The 23548-nt window shown below is 42.0% G+C and overlaps 1 protein-coding gene across 4 annotated transcripts in view; it reads right to left on the bottom strand.

Annotated features, from left to right (window-relative positions):
• The window catches only part of SCAPER (S-phase cyclin A associated protein in the ER), a 369596-nt gene that overhangs the window by 50095 nt on the left and 295953 nt on the right, over positions 1 to 23548 (bottom strand). For all 4 annotated transcript variants that reach the window (XM_077264248.1, XM_077264247.1, XM_077264249.1 and 1 more), the window contains 4 exons: positions 20604 to 20833; positions 18128 to 18283; positions 15310 to 15544; positions 14522 to 14671 (listed from right to left, as the gene is read on the bottom strand). In XM_077264248.1, coding sequence (XP_077120363.1) covers positions 14522 to 14671; positions 15310 to 15544; positions 18128 to 18283; positions 20604 to 20833 — 771 coding nt within the window. The remainder of the gene's footprint in view (positions 1 to 14521; positions 14672 to 15309; positions 15545 to 18127; positions 18284 to 20603; positions 20834 to 23548) is intronic.

Genomic DNA, 23548 nt, shown 5'->3' with positions numbered 1-23548 from the left:
GCCTTGTATGGAGCATCTTTGGGATGTGCAGCCGACAAATCTGCGGCAACTGTGTGATGCCATCATGTCAATATGGACCAAAATCTCTGAGGAATGCTTCCAGCACCTTGTTGAATCTATGCCACGAAGAATTGAGGCAGTTCTGAAGGCAAAAGGGGGTCCAACCCGTTACTAGCATGGTGTACCTAATAAAGTGGCCGGTGAGTGTATATACACATTATATATATATATATACACAGTGGGGCAAAAAAGTATTTAGTCAGTCAGCAATAGTGCAAGTTCCACCACTTAAAAAGATGAGAGGCGTCTGTAATTTACATCATAGGTAGACCTCAACTATGGGAGACAAACTGAGAAATAAAAATCCAGAAAATCACTTTGTCTGTATTTTTATCATTTTATTTGCATATTATGGTGGAAAATAAGTATTTGGTCAGAAACAAACAATCAAGATTTCTGGCTCTCACAGACCTGTAACTTCTTCTTTAAGAGTCTCCTCTTTCCTCCACTCATTACCTGTAGTAATGACACCTGTTTAAACTTGTTATCAGTATAAAAAGACACCTGTGCACACCCTCAAACAGTCTGACTCCAAACTCCACTATGGTGAAGACCAAAGAGCTGTCAAAGGACACCAGAAACAAAATTGTAGCCCTGCACCAGGCTGGGAAGACTGAATCTGCAATAGCCAACCAGCTTGGAGTGAAGAAATCAACAGTGGGAGCAATAATTAGAAAATGGAAGACATTCAAGACCACTGATAATCTCCCTCGATCTGGGGCTCCACGCAAAATCCCACCCCGTGGGGTCAGAATGATCACAAGAATGGTGAGCAAAAATCCCAGAACCACGCGGGGGGACCTAGTGAATGAACTGCAGAGATCTGGGACCAATGTAACAAGGCCTACCATAAGTAACACACTACGCCACCATGGACTCAGATCCTGCAGTGCCAGACGTGTCCCACTGCTTAAGCCAGTACATGTCCGGGCCCGTCTGAAGTTTGCTAGAGAGCATTTGGATGATCCAGAGGAGTTTTGGGAGAATGTCCTATGGTCTGATGAAACCAAACTGGAACTGTTTGGTAGAAACACAACTTGTCGTGTTTGGAGGAAAAAGAATACTGAGTTGCATCCATCAAACACCATACCTACTGTAAAGCATGGTGGTGGAAACATCATGCTTTGGGGCTGTTTCTCTGCAAAGGGGCCAGGACGACTGATCCGGGTACATGAAAGAATGAATGGGGCCATGTATCGTGAGATTTTGAGTGCAAACCTCCTTCCATCAGCAAGGGCATTGAAGATGAAACGTGGCTGGGTCTTTCAACATGACAATGATCCAAAGCACACCGCCAGGGCAACGAAGGAGTGGCTTCGTAAGAAGCATTTCAAGATCCTGGAGTGGCCTAGCCAGTCTCCAGATCTCAACCCTATAGAAAACCTTTGGAGGGAGTTGAAAGTCCGTGTTGCCAAGCGAAAAGCCAAAAACATCACTGCTCTAGAGGAGATCTGCATGGAGGAATGGGCCAACATACCAACAACAGTGTGTGGCAACCTTGTGAAGACTTACAGAAAACGTTTGACCTCTGTCATTGCCAACAAAGGATATATTACAAAGTATTGAGATGAAATTTTGGTTCTGACCAAATACTTATTTTCCACCATAATATGCAAATAAAATGATAAAAAAACAGACAATGTGATTTTCTGGATTTTTTTTTCTCAGCTTGTCTCCCATAGTTGAGGTCTACCTATGATGTAAATTACAGACGCCTCTCATCTTTTTAAGTGGTGGAACTTGCACTATTGCTGAATGACTAAATACTTTTTTGCCCCACTATATATATATATATATATATATATATATATATATATATATATATATATATATATATATATATATATATATATATATATATATATATATATATATATTTTCCCCGCACTATATATTCTTTGTCACTTTTTGCTGGATATATTTATGTATATACACGCCACCCACTGCATTTGCAGTATTATATGCACTTTAGCTAAAAATTATTTTAGGCCATTTTGTGGGTATATATCCTGATATAGGCCGTATTTTTTTCTACTATACCCAGTTTAGTGTGCATGTATATATGTGTATATATTTCAGTTCTGTGGCTGATGACAAATAATTATTATTATTATTTTTGTGTTTACATCTCGCCACTATTCTAAACATCTCAGGACTGTGTCCATAATATTGCTCTGTCTCCATGGTGTTGTGCCGTTTTGTTGGTTTCTTTTTCCCCCCTACCAATTGGTGTATTTTCTCCACAAATAAACTAATTATATTTATTATTTGGGCATTAGTTCGGTTTTTTTGTTCTTTTTGTCTCTGTATTCATTCCGAGTCGTCCATTATCATGTCCATCTTAGAGTACCGTATTTTCCGGCGTATAAGACGACTTTTTAATCCCCGAAAATCTTCTTAAAAGTCGGGGGTCGTCTTATACGCCGGGAATCGTCTTGTACGCCGGTGTATATGGTGGGTGGGGAGGGGGAGTGATCCTGATGACGAGGGGGCGTCTCACAGGAAAGTGAGTAATCCCCATTACCTTATCCTAGCGGTGCAGCGTGGGGGTGTCAGTGCTGGGAGCGGCTGTGTTCTGGTGCGGCGGCTCCTCTTCTGTGTGGGGCCTCTGTGCTGTGGGGTGGCGGCGGCAGCGGCGTATCTTTATCCAGTTGGGGCTCCTCCGGCATCTCCTTAGCCCTGGAGGCCCCGCCGCAACTCCATCGGTGCAATGTGGTGGCCTCCGGGAAAATGGCCGCTGCTCAGATTCAGATCTCGTGTCCCGAGATTTCGGGACGAGATCTGAATCTGAGCAGCGGCCATTTTCCCGGAGGCCACCGCATCGCACCTATTGAGCTGCCTCCGGGAAAATGGCCGCTGCATTGCACCGATGGAGTTGCGGCGGTGCCTCCAGGGCTAAGGAGATGCCGGAGGAGCCCCAACTGGATAAAGATATGCCGCCGCCACCGCCACCCCACAGCACAGAGGCCCCACACAGAAGAGGAGCCGCCGCACCAGAGCACAGCAGCCGCCGCACCAGAGCACAGCAGCCGCCGCCGCCACTCCCAGCACTGAGACCCCCACGCTGCACCGCTACGATAAGGTAATGGGGGATACTCACTTTCCTGTGAGACGCCCCCTCGTCATCAGGATCACTCCCTCCCCCCCCAAAAGGCACATATTCACCGGCCCTATAAGACGACATAGGGTGTATAAGAAGACCCCCGACTTTTAACCCCTTAAGCCCCGAGGGTGGTTTGCACGTTAATGACCGGGCCAATTTTTACAATTCTGACCACTGTCCCTTTATGAGGCTATAACTCTGGAACGCTTTGACGGATCTTGGCGATTCTGACATTGTTTTCTTGTGACATATTGTACTTCATGTTAGTCGTAAAATTTATTCGATATAACTTGCGTTTATTTGTGAAAAAAATGGAAATTTGGCGAAAATTTTGAAAATTTTGCAATTTTCCAACTTTGAATTTTTATGCCCTTAAATCACAGACATATGTCATGCAAAATACTTAATAAGTAACATTTCCCACATGTCTACTTTACATCAGTACAATTTTGGAACCAAAATTTTTTTTTGTGACGGAGTTATAAGGGTTAAAAGTTGACCAGCAATTTCTCATTTTTACAACACCATTTTTTTTTAGGGACCACATCTTATTTGAAGTCATTTTGAGGGGTCTATATGATAGAAAATACCCAAGTGTGACACCATTCTAAAAACTGCACCCCTCAAGGTGCTCAAAACCACATTCAAGAAGTTTATTAACCCTTCAGGTGTTTCACAGGAATTTTTGGAATGTTTAAATAAAAATGAACATTTAACTTTTTTTCACACAAAATTTATTTCAGCTCCAATTTGTTTTATTTTACCAAGGGTAACAGGAGAAAATGGACCCCCAAAGTTGTTGTACAATTTGTCCTGAGTACGCTGATACCCCATATGTGGGGGTAAACCACTGTTTGGGCGTATGGCAGAGCTCGGAAGGAAAGGAGCGCCATTTGACTTTTCAATGCAAAATTGACTGGAATTGAGATGGGACGCCATGTTGCGTTTGGAGAGCCCCTGATGTGCCTAAACACTGAAACCCCCTACAAGTGACACCATTTTGGAAAGTAGACCCCCTAAGGAACTTATCTTGATGTGTGGTGAGCACTTTGACCCACCAAGTGCTTCACAGAAGTTTATAATGCAGAGCCGTAAAAATAAAAAATCATATTTTTTCACAAAAATGATCTTTTCGCCCCCAATTTTTTATTTTCCCAAGGGTAAGAGAAGAAATTGGACCGCAAAAAATGTTGTGCAATTTGTCCTGAGTACGCTGATACCCCATATGTGGGGGTAAACCACTGTTTAGGCGTATGGCAGAGCTCGGAAGGAAAGGAGCGCCATTTGACTTTTCAATGCAAAATTGACTGGAATTGAGATGGGACGCCATGTTGCGTTTGGAGAGCCCCTGATGTGCCTAAACACTGAAACCCCCTACAAGTGACACCATTTTGGAAAGTAGACCCCCTAAGGAACTTATCTTGATGTGTGGTGAGCACTTTGACCCACCAAGTGCTTCACAGAAGTTTATAATGCAGAGCCGTAAAAATAAAAAATCATATTTTTTCACAAAAATGATCTTTTCGCCCCCAATTTTTTATTTTCCCAAGGGTAAGAGAAGAAATTGGACCCCAAAAAATGTTGTGCAATTTGTCCTGAGTACGCTGATACCCCATATATGGGTGTAAACCATTGTTTGGGCGCATGGCAGAGCTTGGAAGGGAAGGAGCGCCATTTGACTTTTCAATGCAAAATTGACTGGAATTGAGATGGGACGCCATGTTGCGTTTGGAGAGCCCCTGATGTGCCTAAACATTAAAACTCCCTACAAGTGACACCATTTTGGAAAGTAGACCCCCTAAGGAACTTATCTAGATGTGTGGTGAGCACTTTGATCCACCAAGTGCTTTACAGAAGTTTATAATGCAGAGCCGTAAAAATAAAAAATCATATTTTTTCACAAAAATGATCTTTTTGCCCCCAATTTTTTATTTTCTCAAGGGTAAGAGAAGAAATTGGACCACAAAAAATGTTGTGCAATTTGTCCTGAGTACGCTGATACCCCATATGTGGGTGTAAACCATTGTTTGGGCGCATGGCAGAGCTTGGAAGGGAAGGAGCGCCATTTGACTTTTCAATGCAAAATTGACTGGAATTGAGATGGGACGCCATGTTGCGTTTGGAGAGCCCCTGATGTGCCTAAACATTGAAACTCCCTACAAGTGACACCATTTTGGAAAGTAGACCCCCTAAGGAACTTATCTAGATGTGTGGTGAGCACTTTGACCCACCAAGTGCTTCACAGAAGTTTATAATGCAGAGCCGTAAAAATAAAAAATCATATTTTTTCACAAAAATGATCTTTTTGCCCCCAATTTTTTATTTTCCCAAGGGTAAGAGAAGAAATTGGACATCAAAAAATGTTGTGCAATTTGTCCTGAGTACGCTGATACCCCATATGTGGGTGTAAACCATTGTTTGGGCGCATGGCAGAGCTTGGAAGGGAAGGAGCGCCATTTGACTTTTCAATGCAAAATTGACTGGAATTGAGATGGGACGCCATGTTGCGTTTGGAGAGCCCCTGATGTGCCTAAACATTGAAACCCCCCACAATTGACACCATTTTGGAAAGTAGACCCCCTAAGGAACTTATCTAGATGTGTTTTGAGAGCTTTGAACCCCCAAGTGTTTCACTACAGATTATAACGCAGAGCCGTGAAAATAATTTTTTTTTTTTCTCAAAAATGATTTTTTAGCCCCCAGCTTTGTATTTTTACAAGGGTAACAGAATAAATTGGACCCCAAAATTTGTTTTTCAATTTGTCCTGAGTACGCTGATACCCCATATGTGGGGGGGAACCACTGTTTGGGCGCATGACAGAGCTCGGAAGGGAAGGAGCGCCATTTGGAATGCAGACTTAAATGGATTGGTCAGCAGCCGTCACGTTGCATTTGCAGAGCCCCTGATGTACCCAAACAGTACAAACCCCCCACAAGTGACCCCATATTGGAAACTAGACCTCCCAAGGAACTTATCTAGATGTGTTTTGAGAACTTTGAACCCCCAAGTGTTTCACTAAAGTTTATAGCGCAAAGCCGTGAAAATAAAAATTCCTTTTTTTTTTTCACAAAAATGATTTTTTAGCCCCCAGTTTTGTATTTTCACAAGGGTAACAGGATAAATTAGACCCCAAAAGTTGTTGTCCAATTTGTCCTGAGTACGCTGATACCCCATATGTGGGGGGGAACCACTGTTTGGGTGCATGACAGAGCTCGGAAGGGAAGGAGCGCCATTTGGAATGCAGCCTTAAATGGATTGGTCTGCAGGCGTCACGTTGCATTTGCAGAGCCCCTGATGTACCCAAACAGTACAAACCCCCCACAAGTGACCCCATATTGGAAACTAGACCTCCCAAGGAACTTATCTAGATGTGTTGTGAGAACTTTGAACCCCCAAGTGTTTCACTACAGTTTATAACGCAGAGCCGTGAAAATAAAACATCTTTTTTTTCCCACAAAAATGATTTTTAGCCCCCCAAATTTTTATTTTCCTAAGGATAACAAGAGAACTTGGACCCCAGAAGTTGTTGTTCAATTTGTCCCGAGTACGCTGATAACACATATGTTGGGGTAAACCCCTTTTTGGGCGCACGGGAGAGCTCGGAAGGGAAGGAGCACTGTTTTACTTTTTCAACGCAGAATTGGCTGGAATTGAGATTGGACGCCATGTCGCGCTTGGAGAGCCCCTGATGTGCCTGGACAGTGGAAACTCCCCAATTCTACCTGAAACCCTAACCCAAACACACCCCTAACCCTAATCCCAACGGTAACCCTAACCACACCCCTAGCCCTGACACACCCATAATTCTAGTCCCAACCCTAATCCAAACCGTAAATGTAATCCAAACCCTAACCCTAACTTTAGCCCCAACCCTAACTTTACCTCCAACCCTAGCCCTAACCCTAACCCTACCCCTAACCCTAACCCTAAACGTGACTGAAATATGTGGCACTGAAATACGTGGCACTGAAATACGTGGCACGTGGCACTTAAATACGTGGCACTGAAACACGTGGCACTGAAATACGTGATACGTGGCACTGAAATACGTGGCACTGAAATACGTGGCACTGAAATACGTGGCACTTAAATACGTGATACGTGGCACTTAAATACGTGGCACTGAAACACGTGGCACTGAAATACGTGATACGTGGCACTGAAATACGTGGCACTGAAATACGTGGCACTGAAATACGTGGCACTGAAATACGTGGTACTAAAATATGTGACACTGAAATACGTGATACGTGGCACTGAAATACGTGATACGTGGCACTGAAATACGTGATACGTGGCACTTAAATACGTGGCACTGAAACACGTGGCACTGAAATACGTGATACGTGGCACTGAAATACGTGGCACTGAAATACGTGGCACTGAAATACGTGGCACTTAAATACGTGGCACTTAAATACGTGGCACTATGACTGTCAGAAAATGTTCATTAAACGGTTAGGGGTAGAGTTAGGGTTAGGGTTTGGATCCCTTTATCACCTTGATGGTGGTGGGTGGCTTTTCAGTGTGTTTTCTGTTTTTTTCCAATAAAAACGCATGCGTTTTTAACGCAAACGCATGTGCTTAAAAACGCAAGAAAATACTGCAGGTTGTATTTCTGAAAATGAACGCATGCAGAAAAAAAACGCATGCGTTTGAAAACGCGACCAAACGCGTACAAAAAACGCATGCGTTTTCAATGTTAAATATAGGGAAAAAACGCATGCGTTTTTTTGTGCAAAAAACGCTGCAGACAAAAACGCAAGTGTGAAACCAGCGACGCTTTTTATAGCAAAAAAGTTTTTGCGTCTCCACATTTTGAGACCTATAATTTTTCCACATTTTGCTCCACAGAGTCATGTGAGGTCTTGTTTTTTGCGGGACGAGTTGACGTTTTTATTGGTAACATTTTCGGACACGTGACCGCTTTTGATCGCTTTTTATTCCGATTTTTGTGAGGCAGAATTACCAAAAACCTGCTATTCATGAATTTCTTTTGGGAGAGGCGTTTATACCGTTCCGCGTTTGGTAAAATTGATAAAGCGGTTTTATTCGACGGGTCAGTACGATTACAGCGATACCTCATTTATATCATTTTTTTATGTTTTGGCGCTTTTATATGATAAAAACTATTTTATAGAAAAAATAATTATTTTGGTATCGCTTTATTCTCAGGACTATAACTTTTTTATTTTTTTGCTGATGATGCTGTATGGCGGCTTGTTTTTTGCGGGACAAGATGATGTTTTCAGCGGTACCATGGATATTTATATCAGTCTTTTTGATCGCGTGTTATTCCACTTTTTGTTCGCCGGTATGGTAATAAAGCGTTGTTTTTTGCCTCGTTTTTTTTTTTTTTTTTCTTACGGTGTTTACTGAAGGGGTTAACTAGTGGGGCAGTTTTATAGGTTGGGTCGTTACGGACGCGGCGATACTAAATATGTGTACTTTTATTGTTTTTTTTTTTTTATTTAGATAAAGAAATGTATTTATGGTTATAATATATATATTTTTTTTATTATTTATTTAGGAATTTTTTTCTTTTTTTTTTACACATGTGGAAAATGTTTTTTTTTACTTTTTTACTTTGTCCCAGGGGGGGACATCACAGATCATTGATCTGGCAGTGTGCACAGCACTCTGCCAGATCTGCGATCTGCTGTGCAGGGCTGCAGGCTTACCAAGTGTCTGCACTGAGCAGACACTCGGTAAGCCACCTCCTTCCCTGCAGGACCCGGATGCCGCGGCCATCTTGGATCCGGGACCTGCAGCCAGGAGGGAGGTAGGAGACCCTCGCAGCAACGCGATCACATCGCGTTGCTCCGGGGGTCTCAGGGAAGCCCGCAGGGAGCCCCCTCCCTGCGCGATGCTTCCCTGCACCGCCGGCACATCGCGATCATGTTTGATCGCGGTGTGCCGGGGGTTAATGTGCCGGGGGCGGTCCGTGACCGCTCCTGGCACATAGTGCCGGATGTCAGCTGCGATAGGCAGCTGACACCCGGCCGCGATCGGCCGCGCTCCCCCCGTGAGCGCGGCCGATCGCGTATGACGTACTATCCCGTCACCCGGAATTAAGTCCCAGGTCACCTTGACGGGATAGTACGTCAAACGGGATTAAGGGGTTAAGAAGATTTTATATTTTAACTGGTAAAGTTGGGGGGTCGTCTTATACGCCCAGTCGTCTTATACGCCGGAAAATACGGTACATATGATATTTGATATATATATGTTTCTTTATTTCATTGTATTTGTAATACTTACGTATTCTTTGCCTTAAGTGCTGTATTTACTATATAATTGTCTAAGGGTCACTTCCGTCTGTCCTTCTGTCTGTCTGTCACGGATATTCATTGGCCGCGGCCTCTGTCTGTCATGGAATCCAAGTCACTGATTGGTCTCGCCAGCTGCCTGTCATGGCTGCCGCGACCAATCAGCGACGGCCACAGTCCGATTAGTCCCTCCCTACTCCCCTGCAGTCAGTGCCTGGCGCCCGCTCCATACTCCCCGCAGTCACCGCTCACACAGGGTTAATGCCAGCGGTAACGGACCGCCGCTATTAACCCTGTGTGACCAAGTTTTTTACTATTGATGCAGCCTATGCAGCGTCAATAGTAAAAACATCTAATGTTAAAAATAATAAAAAAATTAAAATATCATTATATACTCACCTTCCGCCGCCTTTCCCGCTCCTCGCGACGCTCCGGTGACCGCTCCATGCAAGCAGCAGGTTCCGGTGGCAAGGATTGTATGCGAGAAGGACCTGCCATGACGTCACGGTCATGTGACCGCGACGTCATCACACCCTGGGACCGGAAGCTGCCGCCTGCACCGCACACAGGCGACAGAACTACAAGGGGCCCTCGGAAGGTGAGTATATGTTTATTTTTTAACCTGTGACATACGTGGCTGGGCAATATACTGCGTGGCTGGGCAATATACTACGTGGCTGGGCAATATACTACGTGGCTGGGCAATATACTACGTGGCTGGGCAATATACTACGTGGCTGGGCAATATACTACATAGCTGGGCAATATACTACGTGACTGGCCAATATACTACGTCGCTGTGCAATATACTATGTGGCTCTGTGCTGTATACTACGTCACTGGGCAATATACTATGTAACTGGGCAATATACTACGTGGCTGGGCAATATACTACGTGGCTGGGCAATATACTACGTAACTGGGCAATATACTACGTGGCTGGGCAATATACTACGTGGCTGGGCAATATAGCACGTGGCTGGGCAATATACTACGTGGGCATGCATATTCTAGAATACCTGGTGCGTTAGAATCGGGCCACAATCTAGTACACACACACACATATATATATATATATATATATATATATATATATATATATATATATACACACACACACAAACACACACCTGTGTTTGGTACGACTTACTACTGTGAGTTCTTTACAAATCTCATCAGCGAAAAGAGTAGCTCGTTCTCCAAACCGATGCAAATCATCACAGCCGCACAAAAGAATAGCAGTTTTGGCTGTCACATTTGGGGTAAGTTAATTAAATGTTTGACCAAATATAGAAGGGATAATTTTCAAGTTGATAATTTTGCACAGCCCCCGAATTATGATATAAATATCCAAATGGCCCTTGGCAGAAAAAAAGGTTTCCCACCCCTGTCTTAAACCATGCACCAGTAACTGTAAATGAGCTGAGACTGCGGGAACTGTGACAGAAAGTGTCGGTTTTGGTTACAGAGATTTCAATCATCTTTTGCCAAGTCAGTGGGGTTTGGCAACTAATATTGGTGAACCACCTTATGATTTTGCTTGTCATGGTCACAACCCTACAACGTAAGTATCTTTGCAACAATGCAAAAGAATAAGTATAAAACACCGAGTGACCTACTGAATGTCTGTGGACTGCAACATTCCGAAGTTAAGACATGTAGCTTAAAGGGTAACTTTCAAATAACTTTTCAGTGTAAGCTCTCTTGTGTGTGTACATGAGGAATAACACCTATATCTGGCCTTTATAAGACTTGTATCCTGCATTTTTGCCAGTTTTCCTCACTGCATGGTCTCTCTCTTAGGCTACTTTCACACTAGCGTTAACTGCATTCCGTCACAATGCGTCGTTTTGCCGAAAAAACGCATCCTGCAAAAGTGTTTGCAGGATGCGGTTTTTCGCCAATGATTAACATGAAGCGACGCATTGTGACGGATTGCCACACGTCGCACCCGTCGTTCGACGAATGCGTCGTGCAGTGGCGGACCGTCGGGAGCAAAAAACGCTACATGTAACGTTTTTTGCTCACGACGGTCCGCTTTTTCCGACCGCGCATGCGCGGCCGGAACTCCGCCGGAACTCCGCCCCCACCTCACAATGGGGCAGCGGATGCGCTGGAAAAATGCATCCGCTGCCCCCGTTGTGCGGCGGGGACAACGCTAGCGTCGGGGACCTCGGCCCGACGCACGGCGACGGGCCGAGCCCGACGCTAGTGTGAAAGAAGCCTAAGGCCATATTCACACATTCACTATTTGTTCAGTATTTTACATCAGTATTTGTAAGCCAAAACCAGGAGTGGAACAAATAGAGGAAAAGTATAACAGAAACATATGCACCACTTCTGCATTATCACCCACTCCTGGTTTTGGCTTACAAATACTGAGGTAAAATACTGACCAAATACTGCTAGTGTGAACATAGCACAACCAAGGAAACTAAATATAAACAGAAACCCAAGGAGTATATTCCAAAATATTTATTAAATAAAATACAGAGCAGAGTAATTACTAACCAAGCAGGACTGAAGGATAATGACAGGTAAACCGCATGAAAATTTCAAATACCCCGTATTGTGAAATGAATAACACAACACTATGCTAGCAAAAAAATAGCATTGTACCAATAATATAATAGAAGTGCAATACATATAATACTAGGATATGGTTCTACTGCACTGAAACGAGCCATCAGGCTCCCTTATTGAAAAACCCACCATAGTATCTATGAAGATACAATGCAAACCAAAATTGTTTGCAAAAGTGCAAAGTGTGCCAGGTAGGGGAAAATCAAAGATTAAAGTGCATACTACCAATTAAAGCAGGGATATTAAAATGCTGCATGGGGGAAAAGGATTACCTATATGCGGTATTCAGCCTGAAGTCCAAAGCCTGCCGCCTCAACGCGCGTTTCGCCGATCTTCGTCAGGAGGCCTGACGAAGATCGGCGAAACGCGCGTTGAGGCGGCAGGCTTTGGACTTCAGGCTGAATACCGCATATAGGTAATCCTTTTCCCCCATGCAGCATTTTAATATCCCTGCTTTAATTGGTAGTATGCACTTTAATCTTTGATTTTCCCCTACCTGGCACACTTTGCACTTTTGCAAACAATTTTGGTTTGCATTGTATCTTCATAGATACTATGGTGGGTTTTTCAATAAGGGAGCCTGATGGCTCGTTTCAGTGCAGTAGAACCATATCCTAGTATTATATGTATTGCACTTCTATTATATTATTGGTACAATGCTATTTTTTTGCTAGCATAGTGTTGTGTTATTCATTTCACAATACGGGGTATTTGAAATTTTCATGCGGTTTACCTGTCATTATCCTTCAGTCCTGCTTGGTTAGTAATTACTCTGCTCTGTATTTTATTTAATAAATATTTTGGAATATACTCCTTGGGTTTCTGTTTATATTTAGTTTCCTTGGTTGTGCTATAATATTTGGAGTTTAAACTTAATAGTGTTTGATCCTGTGGATATATCTTGTGTCTCTAGTGTGAACATAGCCTTGTTTTGAAACTAGTTCTGAGCTGATGGGAAGAAATTGCTGCAATGATGTTTCCCATAGCCAGCCCAGCATAAAGAGTGGGGTTTCTGCTCTTCATTTTTTAGTCAGTACACAGGCAGAAGCAAAAGCATGGAGGAAATCATAGAGCACCACTGGCCAGTGTGGCCGAGAATCCAGCTCTGTGAGGTAAAAGATTTGTTAGAAAGCCATCAGAAAATGAAAACTTACTTCAGCATGAAGTATTATATGTCTTTATTACTACTGATAAGTACACAACATATCAGATGACACACGGGTACCAGATCCTGTGTAAGGGTACAGTCACACATTGAAATTTTCATCGCTGCGACGGCACGATTCGTGACGTCGCAGCGTCGTATAAGCATCGCTCCAGCGTCGTAGACTGCGGTCACACGTTGCAATCACGGCGCTGGAACGATGCCGAAGTCCCCGGGTAACCAGGGTAAACATCGGGTAACTAAGCGCAGGGCCGCGCTTAGTAACCCGATGTTTACCCTGGTTACCAGCGTAAACGTAAAAAAACAAACCGTACATACTCACCCGTCGGTGTCCTTCAGGTCCCTTGCCGTCTGCTTCCTGCTCTGAGTGCAGCCGTACAGTGAGAGCAGAGCGCAGCACCGCTGTGATCTGCTCTCACTTTCCGGCCGGCACTCAGAGCAGGAAGCAGACGGCAAGGGACCTGAAGGACACCGACGGGTGAGTATGTACGGTTTGTTTTTTTACGTTTACGCTTGTAACCAGGGTAAACATCGGGTTACTAAGCGCGGCCCTGCGCTTAGTTACCCGATGTTTACCCTGGTTACAAGCGAAGACATCGCTGGATCGCTGTCACACACAACGATCCAGCGATGTCAGCGGGTGATCAAGCGACGAAAGAAAGTTCCAAACGATCTGCTACGACGTACGATTCTCAGCAGGGTGTCTGATCGCAGTAGCGTGTCAGACACAGCGATATCGTAACGATATCGCTAGAACGTCACGAATCGTAACGTCGTAGCGATGGAAATTTCAATGTGTGACGGTACCCTAAGCCAATAAGTATTGTATGTATTGGTGCTAAATAAAGACATGGACTACTTGATGCTGGCAAAACTTTTTATTTTCCTATTGGTTTGAAGGTCAGAGGGGTCACCGTGCATCCTAGGTGAGGAGAAGCCAACGCTACCTGTGCTGTCTGCTTGCTTCATTCATTATATCTGGCATCAGTCATGTGACACCCTAGAAATTATACGATTCAAGTAACACCCTATGGAAATACATAAGACAGTGAAATAGCCATCTGTGGTACATTCACAGCAACATAAGTGGTTGGAGTTCAGACTTCACAAATGCATCTATCACATATCATAATGGCCTACCTTGGACACCATCGTGTCCTATTTATTAGAGGCGTTCTTTTTTATAGCATGTATGAGCACATGTTCACAAAAACAGGAGCCTATGAAGATGATCATTAATAATTTCCTTTGCTGGATGTCTTTAAAATAACTTCTGATTTAATGGAAAACATGAAGAACGCCTGTCTCATTACATACTGCCTTCTAATACTATCACTCACCTGATTATCTGCATGATTCACTGTGAAGTACCCAACACATACAATGATCTCATGGAGGAGATCCTCACAGGTGTATTGGGTGCAAAACCAAATCAGGGAACTGATCACATGTCGAAATGCAAGAGACAGGCCCTCCGCACCTACAACAGACTGGGAGAGAATCAGAGGAGATGCTTAGAGGGCATCATAATGGGTTATATGAAAAAGGTATGCAATATTTTGGACCATCATAGTATAGAAAATGGCACAAGCCACGTGCCGTATGGTGTGTAGTATCATTTTTGCCCCCCATTTTACATTGAAGTGTTAGTTTTTGGTCTGTATCTAAAAATGTGGTCTGTGTCTAAAAATTTTGCAAACTTAAGTACCTTACTACACTATAGTTTCTAATAAAGTCATCGGTGTAAGTAGAAAATAATTGGGGCCACTAATCATTGTCTCACTGACACATGCAGTTGATCGATCAGATAATGTACGGCCAATACTATTTGAATAAACCTCTGTAAGGGGACCTTTAAAGAGCGCCAATTGAATTGTTATATAGTAGATCAGTGATCAAAATTTTGCCTGTGTAAACGAGCCTTGAGTCTGGAAGTGGAGCAGATAAGTCCACCACACCAAAAGATAATGGCACTACAACCACAATCAACTATGAAAGGTACAAACAGCGTGTAAACTTGGCAACACAAACACTGGTATGTACTGGAAAGGAAAGGGACAGTAGAAAAACCCTGAACCCAAGACACATGTCCTCAGGATCCCATTAAAGAGGAAGCTGTGCTGCTTACTTGAAATGACTGGAGATGAAGTGTAGCAAAACTGTTAAGGAACCTCAGGCTCTGAATTGCCACTTGAATGGTGTTCTGCTCATAGCTCTCCTTAGAGCTGGAAACATTAGGCTCAGAGGACGAATTGTGGAATAGTGCACAATACAACATATGTAGAACTCCAACGAGGTCCGAGCTTTGAAAGACTGCTGACAATCCGGTGGGATCCTGATGGCTTTCAAATATGTCCCAAGAGCTGACATAAAACAGAAACAAATGTCATGACCAACTGACCACGTAACCAGCTAGGGTACCCTGGATATTATTTTCTCTGTGGCACAAAGCTTAGTTTTACAGATAAGGCTGGTATTATTTATTGGCTACCAGATCTGGAAGAGAAAGGGTAGCAGAAGACAGTTCCGAAGAACATTGTGTGGGGAGAGATAGGGGATTTCTATAAAGATAGGAGGACAACGTGAATTGGAGCGAGAGTCTTGCAGGGTCCAGGTACGTCGTAGCGGTCAGTATTACTGTACTTGGAGGGACGGACGCTTTAAGGTATATAGCTTTTATTTTTTATTCCCCTCTTCGGTATATTTTACATATAGGACTTTGGTATGTATGTTTTTATCATCTTTACCTCAATTGGCTTTTAGCCTTGACTATATAAGATACACATCACATTCCCTTTATGTACTTTGCCTCTGGCGCTCAAAATATATGTAGGATATAGGCATATGACCTACATTACTTCACCTCCATTGGACAGCTTCCAGCTTGAAAGGGTTTTTTTCCTTGGTTTTATTCACATTTGAATTGTATTATGACTTGATTTTTTACCTAGCACTTTATTATATATGATATACTTCACACTTTATAATTTTTGTGCACAATAAATGTAGTATATAGGTATATGACCTACATTTTTTCATCTTCATTGGATAGCTTTTAGTCTGAATATTGTGGTTTTTCTTTGGCCTTATTCACACCTCAATTGTATTATGAACTAATCTTTTATTCAGTATTCACATAATCCTTTAGTGGTTCTTATACATACACATTTATATTTATTTGTTGTATGTTTACATCCCCTTTTTTTGCACATTTGCACATCGTTTTTTCTACAAGATTGTGTACTTAGAGACGTAGTTATTATTATTTTTTTGAGGGCATTCCATGCTTTCTATTCCAAGTCCTACATTAACCTTCAATTTTGTCCGTCCTGCTATTTACTTATTGTTAAAGTATTTATATATTTTTAAATGTTCCAAGTACAGGCACATTTTATAGTGCCATTTGCCAAAAAATGAATAAAGGTAATTTTATATATATCAGTTTTGGCCTTAATTGATTCTATATGGTATATTATTACTTTTGTCATCAACCTGATTTCCAGTCCTGTTTTTTAACCTTATCAGTATTACTGGCTACAGATGAATGCATACATACATTATCCATACGTTTCACAAGTGACAAGGACATGTAAGTATAAACGGAACTGAGCGATTGACACTTAGAAATGTAGGATTTATAACACAGCGCGACTTTCCCTATACGCTGAAAGGCCAATGTTTCATTAGTAGGACTTTTCATGTTATAATTTAAGTTTCAGCAAGGCTGATCTATGACTATTTTATTCTAGCATTTCAGCGGCTTCAATCTACATAACATCTGATAACCTAGTCCAGAAGCGTTACCACATGCAATGACAGCCTACAAAAATGCTTTAACCACACATCCAAAACACTCAAGCTCACTGCTAGTGGTTGGGTTCCTTGTTTACATCTGAGCGCTGATAGTATATTTAGGAGGCTCCCAATGTCTCCAGTTGGTTAACGACGTCAAGATCAATCATGTGCTCTCTTGAAATTTGGTATGCAAAATAAAAAGGGTCTATTCAGCAGCCCAGAAAACAAGATATTACAAGAAAGGTGAGCCGATCTAATCAGATGATGTGATGTGTTATAGTTTAATATTGACTACTTGGTTGATATATCATTGCGGGAACCACTCAAAGTGTGCTGTAAACAATATAAGGTAACATACAGAAGTACAGTTACCTACGTGAGGTTTTAGTTATTGCATATTTGTGGCCACACAAAACAACTGTCGAATGTGATGCAATCAGTTTCCCTAGTACATCCATGGGACTAAACCATTATGGTGCTGACATTGTTCATATAGAACAATAGGCCTGTCTGATGACACACGTTTGTTGGACTGATTACACAGGTCACGAAACAATGATCGGGCAAAAGATCAATAATACAATTGTTCTGTCCTCGGACTGGATCAGGTTATCAGCAGCAATCCTCAATTTATACAGGGCCATAGTTTTTTGATCGCTGGTTGGGAAATAGCTGGCTTGTTTAGACGGGCCGATAATTGGGAATGAGAGTTCCTGCGAACACGATTATTAGCTTGTCTATATGGGCCATAAAGCCCTGCTTCCTTTTTCTTTGTATTGAAGAAAGGGGTTTGCGTGTCTAATGGACATAGTATTTATAGCAAATCGATTCACATGGACTAGAAGACTTGCCACAATAAGTGTGAAATACAATATTCAGTAAAATAATTGAACTACCGTAATAATAATAATAAAAACAGGCTTAGGCAGCACTGAACCGAAGCTATGAGGGACAAGTACATGTGTGCAATATAATAATAATCTTTATTTATATAGCGCCAACATAGTCCACAGCGCTTTACAATTCAATGTATGTGTCTTCCGGTTACTGATGTATATTAGAGTCAAAACAACAAAGTAGAGCAGTAATGGGTCACAATCCCTTTTAATGTAATTTACACAGTAAAGAAATCCACTGGAGAAGCTGCTCACCTCGGAGTTACAGAAATGCAAAGTCTGCACAGTTCATGTAGAAGAGTCGTAGCAGCTTGGAGGAACACTGCAACTTTGGGACTCTCATCAAGAGGACCTTGCATAGAGATGAAGCAACCATACAGCTTGTCAATGAGACCAATATTAATTGTATAACTGAGAGGGAAAAAAAGAAATCAGAGAAATTAGTTCTTGAAAATGCATGCATAATTTGGCACATACCGTATATCACATATCAATAGAGTGCTAACTATATATGCCCAACTTCTTTCAGACCCCTTTTTATTTATTTTTTTCAGATTTCTATAGTTTTGTTTCTACACTTTCTCTGTGAATGTACAATGTGATACAGCTCCCAGCTTGCTTCTGGAACTAGCAAAAAATAAATAAAACAGAAACGGTTCACAAGATTTTACCATCTGATAGTTGCGTAAAAAAATCTAATTCGAAATCTGTCCAGAATCTGTGTGACTTTTCAAAACGGATTTCACGCTTTAGTAATCTATGGTATAAAAACAGTGGCAGATCTGAATGCAACTCAGTGACACTGTGCATCCTTTGTGTCATGGGGATACAGAGACAGAGAGGGGCCAGAAGATCGTAGCGTCTGGTTATACAAACCCCTGCACCTAGAAGATCTGCTTCACCTTCCTTTTAGGGGTAAGCTCACACAGGGCATTTTTGCTGCTTTTTTTTCTGCAGCAAAACCTGATCTTCTTGGCAGGAAAGAAGCTGCGGCAAAAATGCAGGTTTAGGTGCGTTTTTTTTCTCTTTGTCCATGCTAATGTCCTTGACTTTTCAGCAGCAAAAACGCAGCAAATAATGAAACCTGCGTTTTTTATGTATTTTTTTTTAACAATCATTCAAAGTCAACGGGTCAAAAACGCTGCAAAAACGCTGAAAGAAGTGACATGCTCTATGTCCAAAAAACGCAGCAACGCACAAAATCCTGATGACACAAAAAACCAATGTGTGTGCATGAGATTTCTGAAATCTCATAGGCTTTGCTGGTACTGTAAAAATCAGCTGAAAATTTGCATTAAAAATGCAGACCCTAGTAGTGTGGGTCTTCCTTGCTCTGTTATTTTAAGGATTAATCAGTTAAGTTGATTTGCTAGAGGTCTTATCCTGAATTGTCTCAGCTGTTCTGTGTTGGCCACTCCTTTCAGGTATACAGTACAGACCAAAAGTTTGGACACACCTTCTCATTTAAAGATTTTTCTGTATTTTCATTACTATGAAAATTGTAAATTTACACTCAAGGCATCAAAACTATGAATTAACACATGTAGAATTATATACGTAACAAAAAAGTGTGAAACAACTGAAAATGTCTTATAGTCTAGGTTCTTCAACGTAGCCACCTTTTGTCTTGATGACTGCTTTGCACACTCTTGGCATTCTCTTAATGAGCTTCAAGAGGTAGATATCCTTTAAACATTTTTGTGCCATTTTTACTACTAGATACACTAATCTGTAGCTGTATTATGCTGTCCATACACAAAAAACCATATTAAGCTGACAAAACCACTTTGAATATAGTTTTCAACCAGCTTCAAGCTTCAAATTTTAGAGTAGTATTCCCAGTAATACATGCTGGCCATGTGTTATTTCTATTCTAGATTGCATCTGTTTTCAGTACAGAATATTCCATCTCCTGCTTTCCATTCTGTAGATAGTACAACTGATGTGCACTGTCTTCTCCCCTCTAGTGTGTGTGTCTTCTCTACTCCAGGTACTGATGTGGGGTTTCTCCTCCCTGTATACTGACACAGCCTGTGTGGTTCCACTTTCATTTTCGCACTCCGCTAGGGGTGCTCTCCTAGGCCTCTATACACGGATTTAGTTATTGTGCATAACCCTCTTCCCTGTCTCCTCGTATCTCTAACTCTGCGCAACTCTGTTTTGAACTGTGATTTCTGTTATGCTGTAATGTCTGTTGTCTGTATAAGTCCCCTCTATAAGTTGTAAAGCGCTGCGGAATATGTTGGCGCTATATAAATAAAATTATTATTATTAACTCAGAGGAGGGAGTAGAAAGAGCAGGCTCTCAGAAAAGCAGCCAGACATAAGTCACAAGCTGGTAACCACCAGGACCTGCCTACTGTTGGCATCTAAGCTAGAAGCAGCAGCATTGCCAGATGTACAAAAACAAAATAGCAGGATACTTGTAATTGAAGACTACATGGACAGTAGCTTAATTTTGCATTTATGAAGCGGATAGAACCTTAATAATAAGTGCAAATGTGTACAATGCATTCATTAGATTTTCAGTTTAGCTTAGTTCCACTTGATTGATAAAAAAAAATAAGGTATTGAAATGACTAAACCATACAAAGTTTATTTCTCTAAGAAGGAGATCAAAATAAGAGAGATCATAACCTACATCACTTACACTGAAAAATACATACCAATAGTTATATAAACAAGAATCAGCAGAAAAACATCATCAAACCTGATGAAAAGGCAAATGTACCTGATGATATCTTGGATACGACCATTGAAAACATCAGCAGGGGACAATTTCGTTTTGGCATCTGGTTTTATTTTTATGGTGTCTGTCTGTCCAGTCCCTACTGGAACACTAGTTGTTAGGCAAGCAAATATTTTAGAGAGGAGTTGGAGGAGACCTGTAGTCAAACTATCGAAGATCTGCTTGTTGAGACTTCTCATGATGGTAGACTTTTCGTCATCGGGGACAACCAACTAACAGGCAAAACAGAAACATCTTGGATGTCACCTTTATAAAGATAATAATAATTTTTGTTCTGCAACACTTGACAATGCAGAGGGGCATATACAAGCGAAGTAAGACACTACAGAGTAACATACAATAGTTCAACACCTATCAATGTCAAAGAGGGTATCAAAATTACACAAAAAGGTAAAAAACAAACAAAAACAAAACTGCTTGTCATGTGTGGTCCAGCCATCAATATAATAAATAGGGTATTCAAATAACGCTGCACGAGCCAATCACCAGCCAGTATGTGTATAAGCAGTTACCATGAGTGCATGGAGGGTGTAGAAACAGATGAGAGGGACCAGATTCCTTGGACAAATTTAGCAAGGGAGAATGGAGAATAGTTGGATTAGTGAGGTGAGGTGATAAGCCAGTCTCTAGAAATGTGTTTTTGGAGCATGCTTAACACTGTGGATACTAGGAATTAACCGGATTGTCCGGGGTAGTGCTTTCCAGAAAACTGTTGCAACACGAGAGAAGTCCTGATATGGGAGGTGCGAATTATAGAGGATGTTAGTATTAGGCCATTAGTGAAAGAGAGAACACAAGTAGGGTGGTGGAAATTTAACAAGAATGTAATCATCTGTAAAATGCCAATCCTGCAATATAAATCCACTTTATGCTCACATTTTGAATTTTTAGAATATGTTTTACTGCAATACAAGGCAACACAATACAAATAACTAAAACAGATAGGTGGCTCTCTAGGCTCATGTGCTTCTGTACACATGTGGAAAATATACATATCTTTCTATCTTGTGTCATTCTGCTCTGGAGGGAACTGAAATCAGTTCTTAGTACATCGATTTCCTAATATGTTTGTATAGAATTTAAAGAGACAGAAAGCAGCATATTGAAAAACTACTGAGGAAAAAGGTGTGCTTCTGATCTCATTAGGCTCCCTGTAGACACTGCAGTAGCTACATTATAGTCACGGACCACAGCTCTGACCTTAACCATCATTTCTTATCCAGTCTTTTAGCTCACAAATGGACGTGAAACATTATTTTGGGACTCACAGAAGAAGGTTTAGAACTTCTAGTGTAAATGTTTTCACTGACAAAAGAAATGAAGTCTAGTCCTATGGTATCTAATAATAATCTTTATTTATATAGCGCCAACATATTCCGCAGCACTTTACAGTTTCAAACGCAAGTCATAAGTAACAACGTTACCAATACAATAATTAAAGCAAAATAAGATGACCCTGCTCGTGAGAGCTTACAATCTACAATGAGGTGGGGGAGATACAAAGTACAGGTGTGTATTTACAATGATGTATTTACAATGATGGTCCAGCCATCTTCAGCGGGTGGGGGTTAGATGGAAGTAGTGAATTGGGCTACACACGCGCCCTTACTCATAAAATGACTTTGATTAGGGAACGTGGTAGGCTGCTCTTAACAAATGTGTTTTGAGGGCGTGCCTAAAACTATGCAATTTGTGGATGGTCCTAATATCTTGGGGTAGAGCATTCCAGAGGATTGGCGCAGCACGGGAGAAGTCTTGGAGTCGGGAGGTACGGGTTAGTGCAGAGGTTAGTCAAAAGTCATTTGCAGAGAGCAGCGGTCGGTTAAGCCAATAGACAGAAATGAGGGAGGAGATGTAAGGGGGTGCCACACTGTGGAGAGCTTTGTGGGTGAGAGCAAGTACTTTGAATTGGATCCTATAATGAATGGGCAGCCAGTGTAATGAATGGCGAAGAGCGGCTGCATCTGTATACTGATTAGCCAGGTAGATGACCCTGGCTGCTGCATTAAGGATGGACTGGAGAGGGGAAAGTAGAGTGAGGGGAGGCCAATTAATAGAGCGTTACAGTAGTCCAGGAGGGAGTGGATCAGGGCAACGGTGAGGGTTTTTGTTGTTTCCATGGTGAGAAAAGTGCGGATTCTAGAGATGTTCTTTGGGTTTAAGCGGCACGAGCGGGCAAGAGATTGTATATGGGAAGTGAAGGAGAGATTGGTGTCAAACGTAACACCAAGACAGCGTGCCTGCTGCCAGGGTGCTATTATGGTGCCACCAATGGAGAGGGAAATGTCAGATTTAGGCTAAGTTCACATGTTGCAGAATTGCCGCGGAAATTTCCGCGGCAATTCTGCGCCTCCTGCCGCGGGTATATCGCATGCAGAATTAGCATGCATATACCCGCAGAAAACTAGCGTTTTGCAAGCATAATTAGCTTGCAGAATGCTAGAGTTTTCCAAGCGATCTGTAGCATCGCTTGGAAAACTGACTGACAGGTTGGTCACACTTGTCAAACATAGAGTTTGACAAGTGTGACCAACTTTTTACTATAGATGCAGCCTATGCCGCATCTATAGTAAAAGATCGAATGTTTAAAAATAATTAAAAAAATAAAAAACATGGTTATACTCACCTGCAGACCTCAGCGGCGTCCGTTCCTATAGCTGGAGTGCAGTGAAGGGCCTGCGATGACGTCACTGTCTTGTGATTGGTCGCGTGAGTCACATGAGCGGTCACGCGACCAATCACAAGACAGTGACGTCATCACAGGTCCTGAACCACATCATCTATAGGAACGGAAGAGAGATCATGCACCGGAGAGGCGGGAACACTTCGGGGGCCATCAGACGGTGAGTATAGGACTATTTTTTATTTTAATTCTTTATTTTTTACCAATTATATGGTGCCCAGTCCGTGGAGGAGAGTCTCCTCTC

The sequence above is a fragment of the Ranitomeya variabilis genome, chromosome 5 (assembly GCF_051348905.1).
Source record: "Ranitomeya variabilis isolate aRanVar5 chromosome 5, aRanVar5.hap1, whole genome shotgun sequence".
Taxonomy (NCBI): Eukaryota; Metazoa; Chordata; class Amphibia; order Anura; family Dendrobatidae; genus Ranitomeya; species Ranitomeya variabilis.
This window is presented reverse-complemented; position numbering and strand designations above follow the sequence as displayed.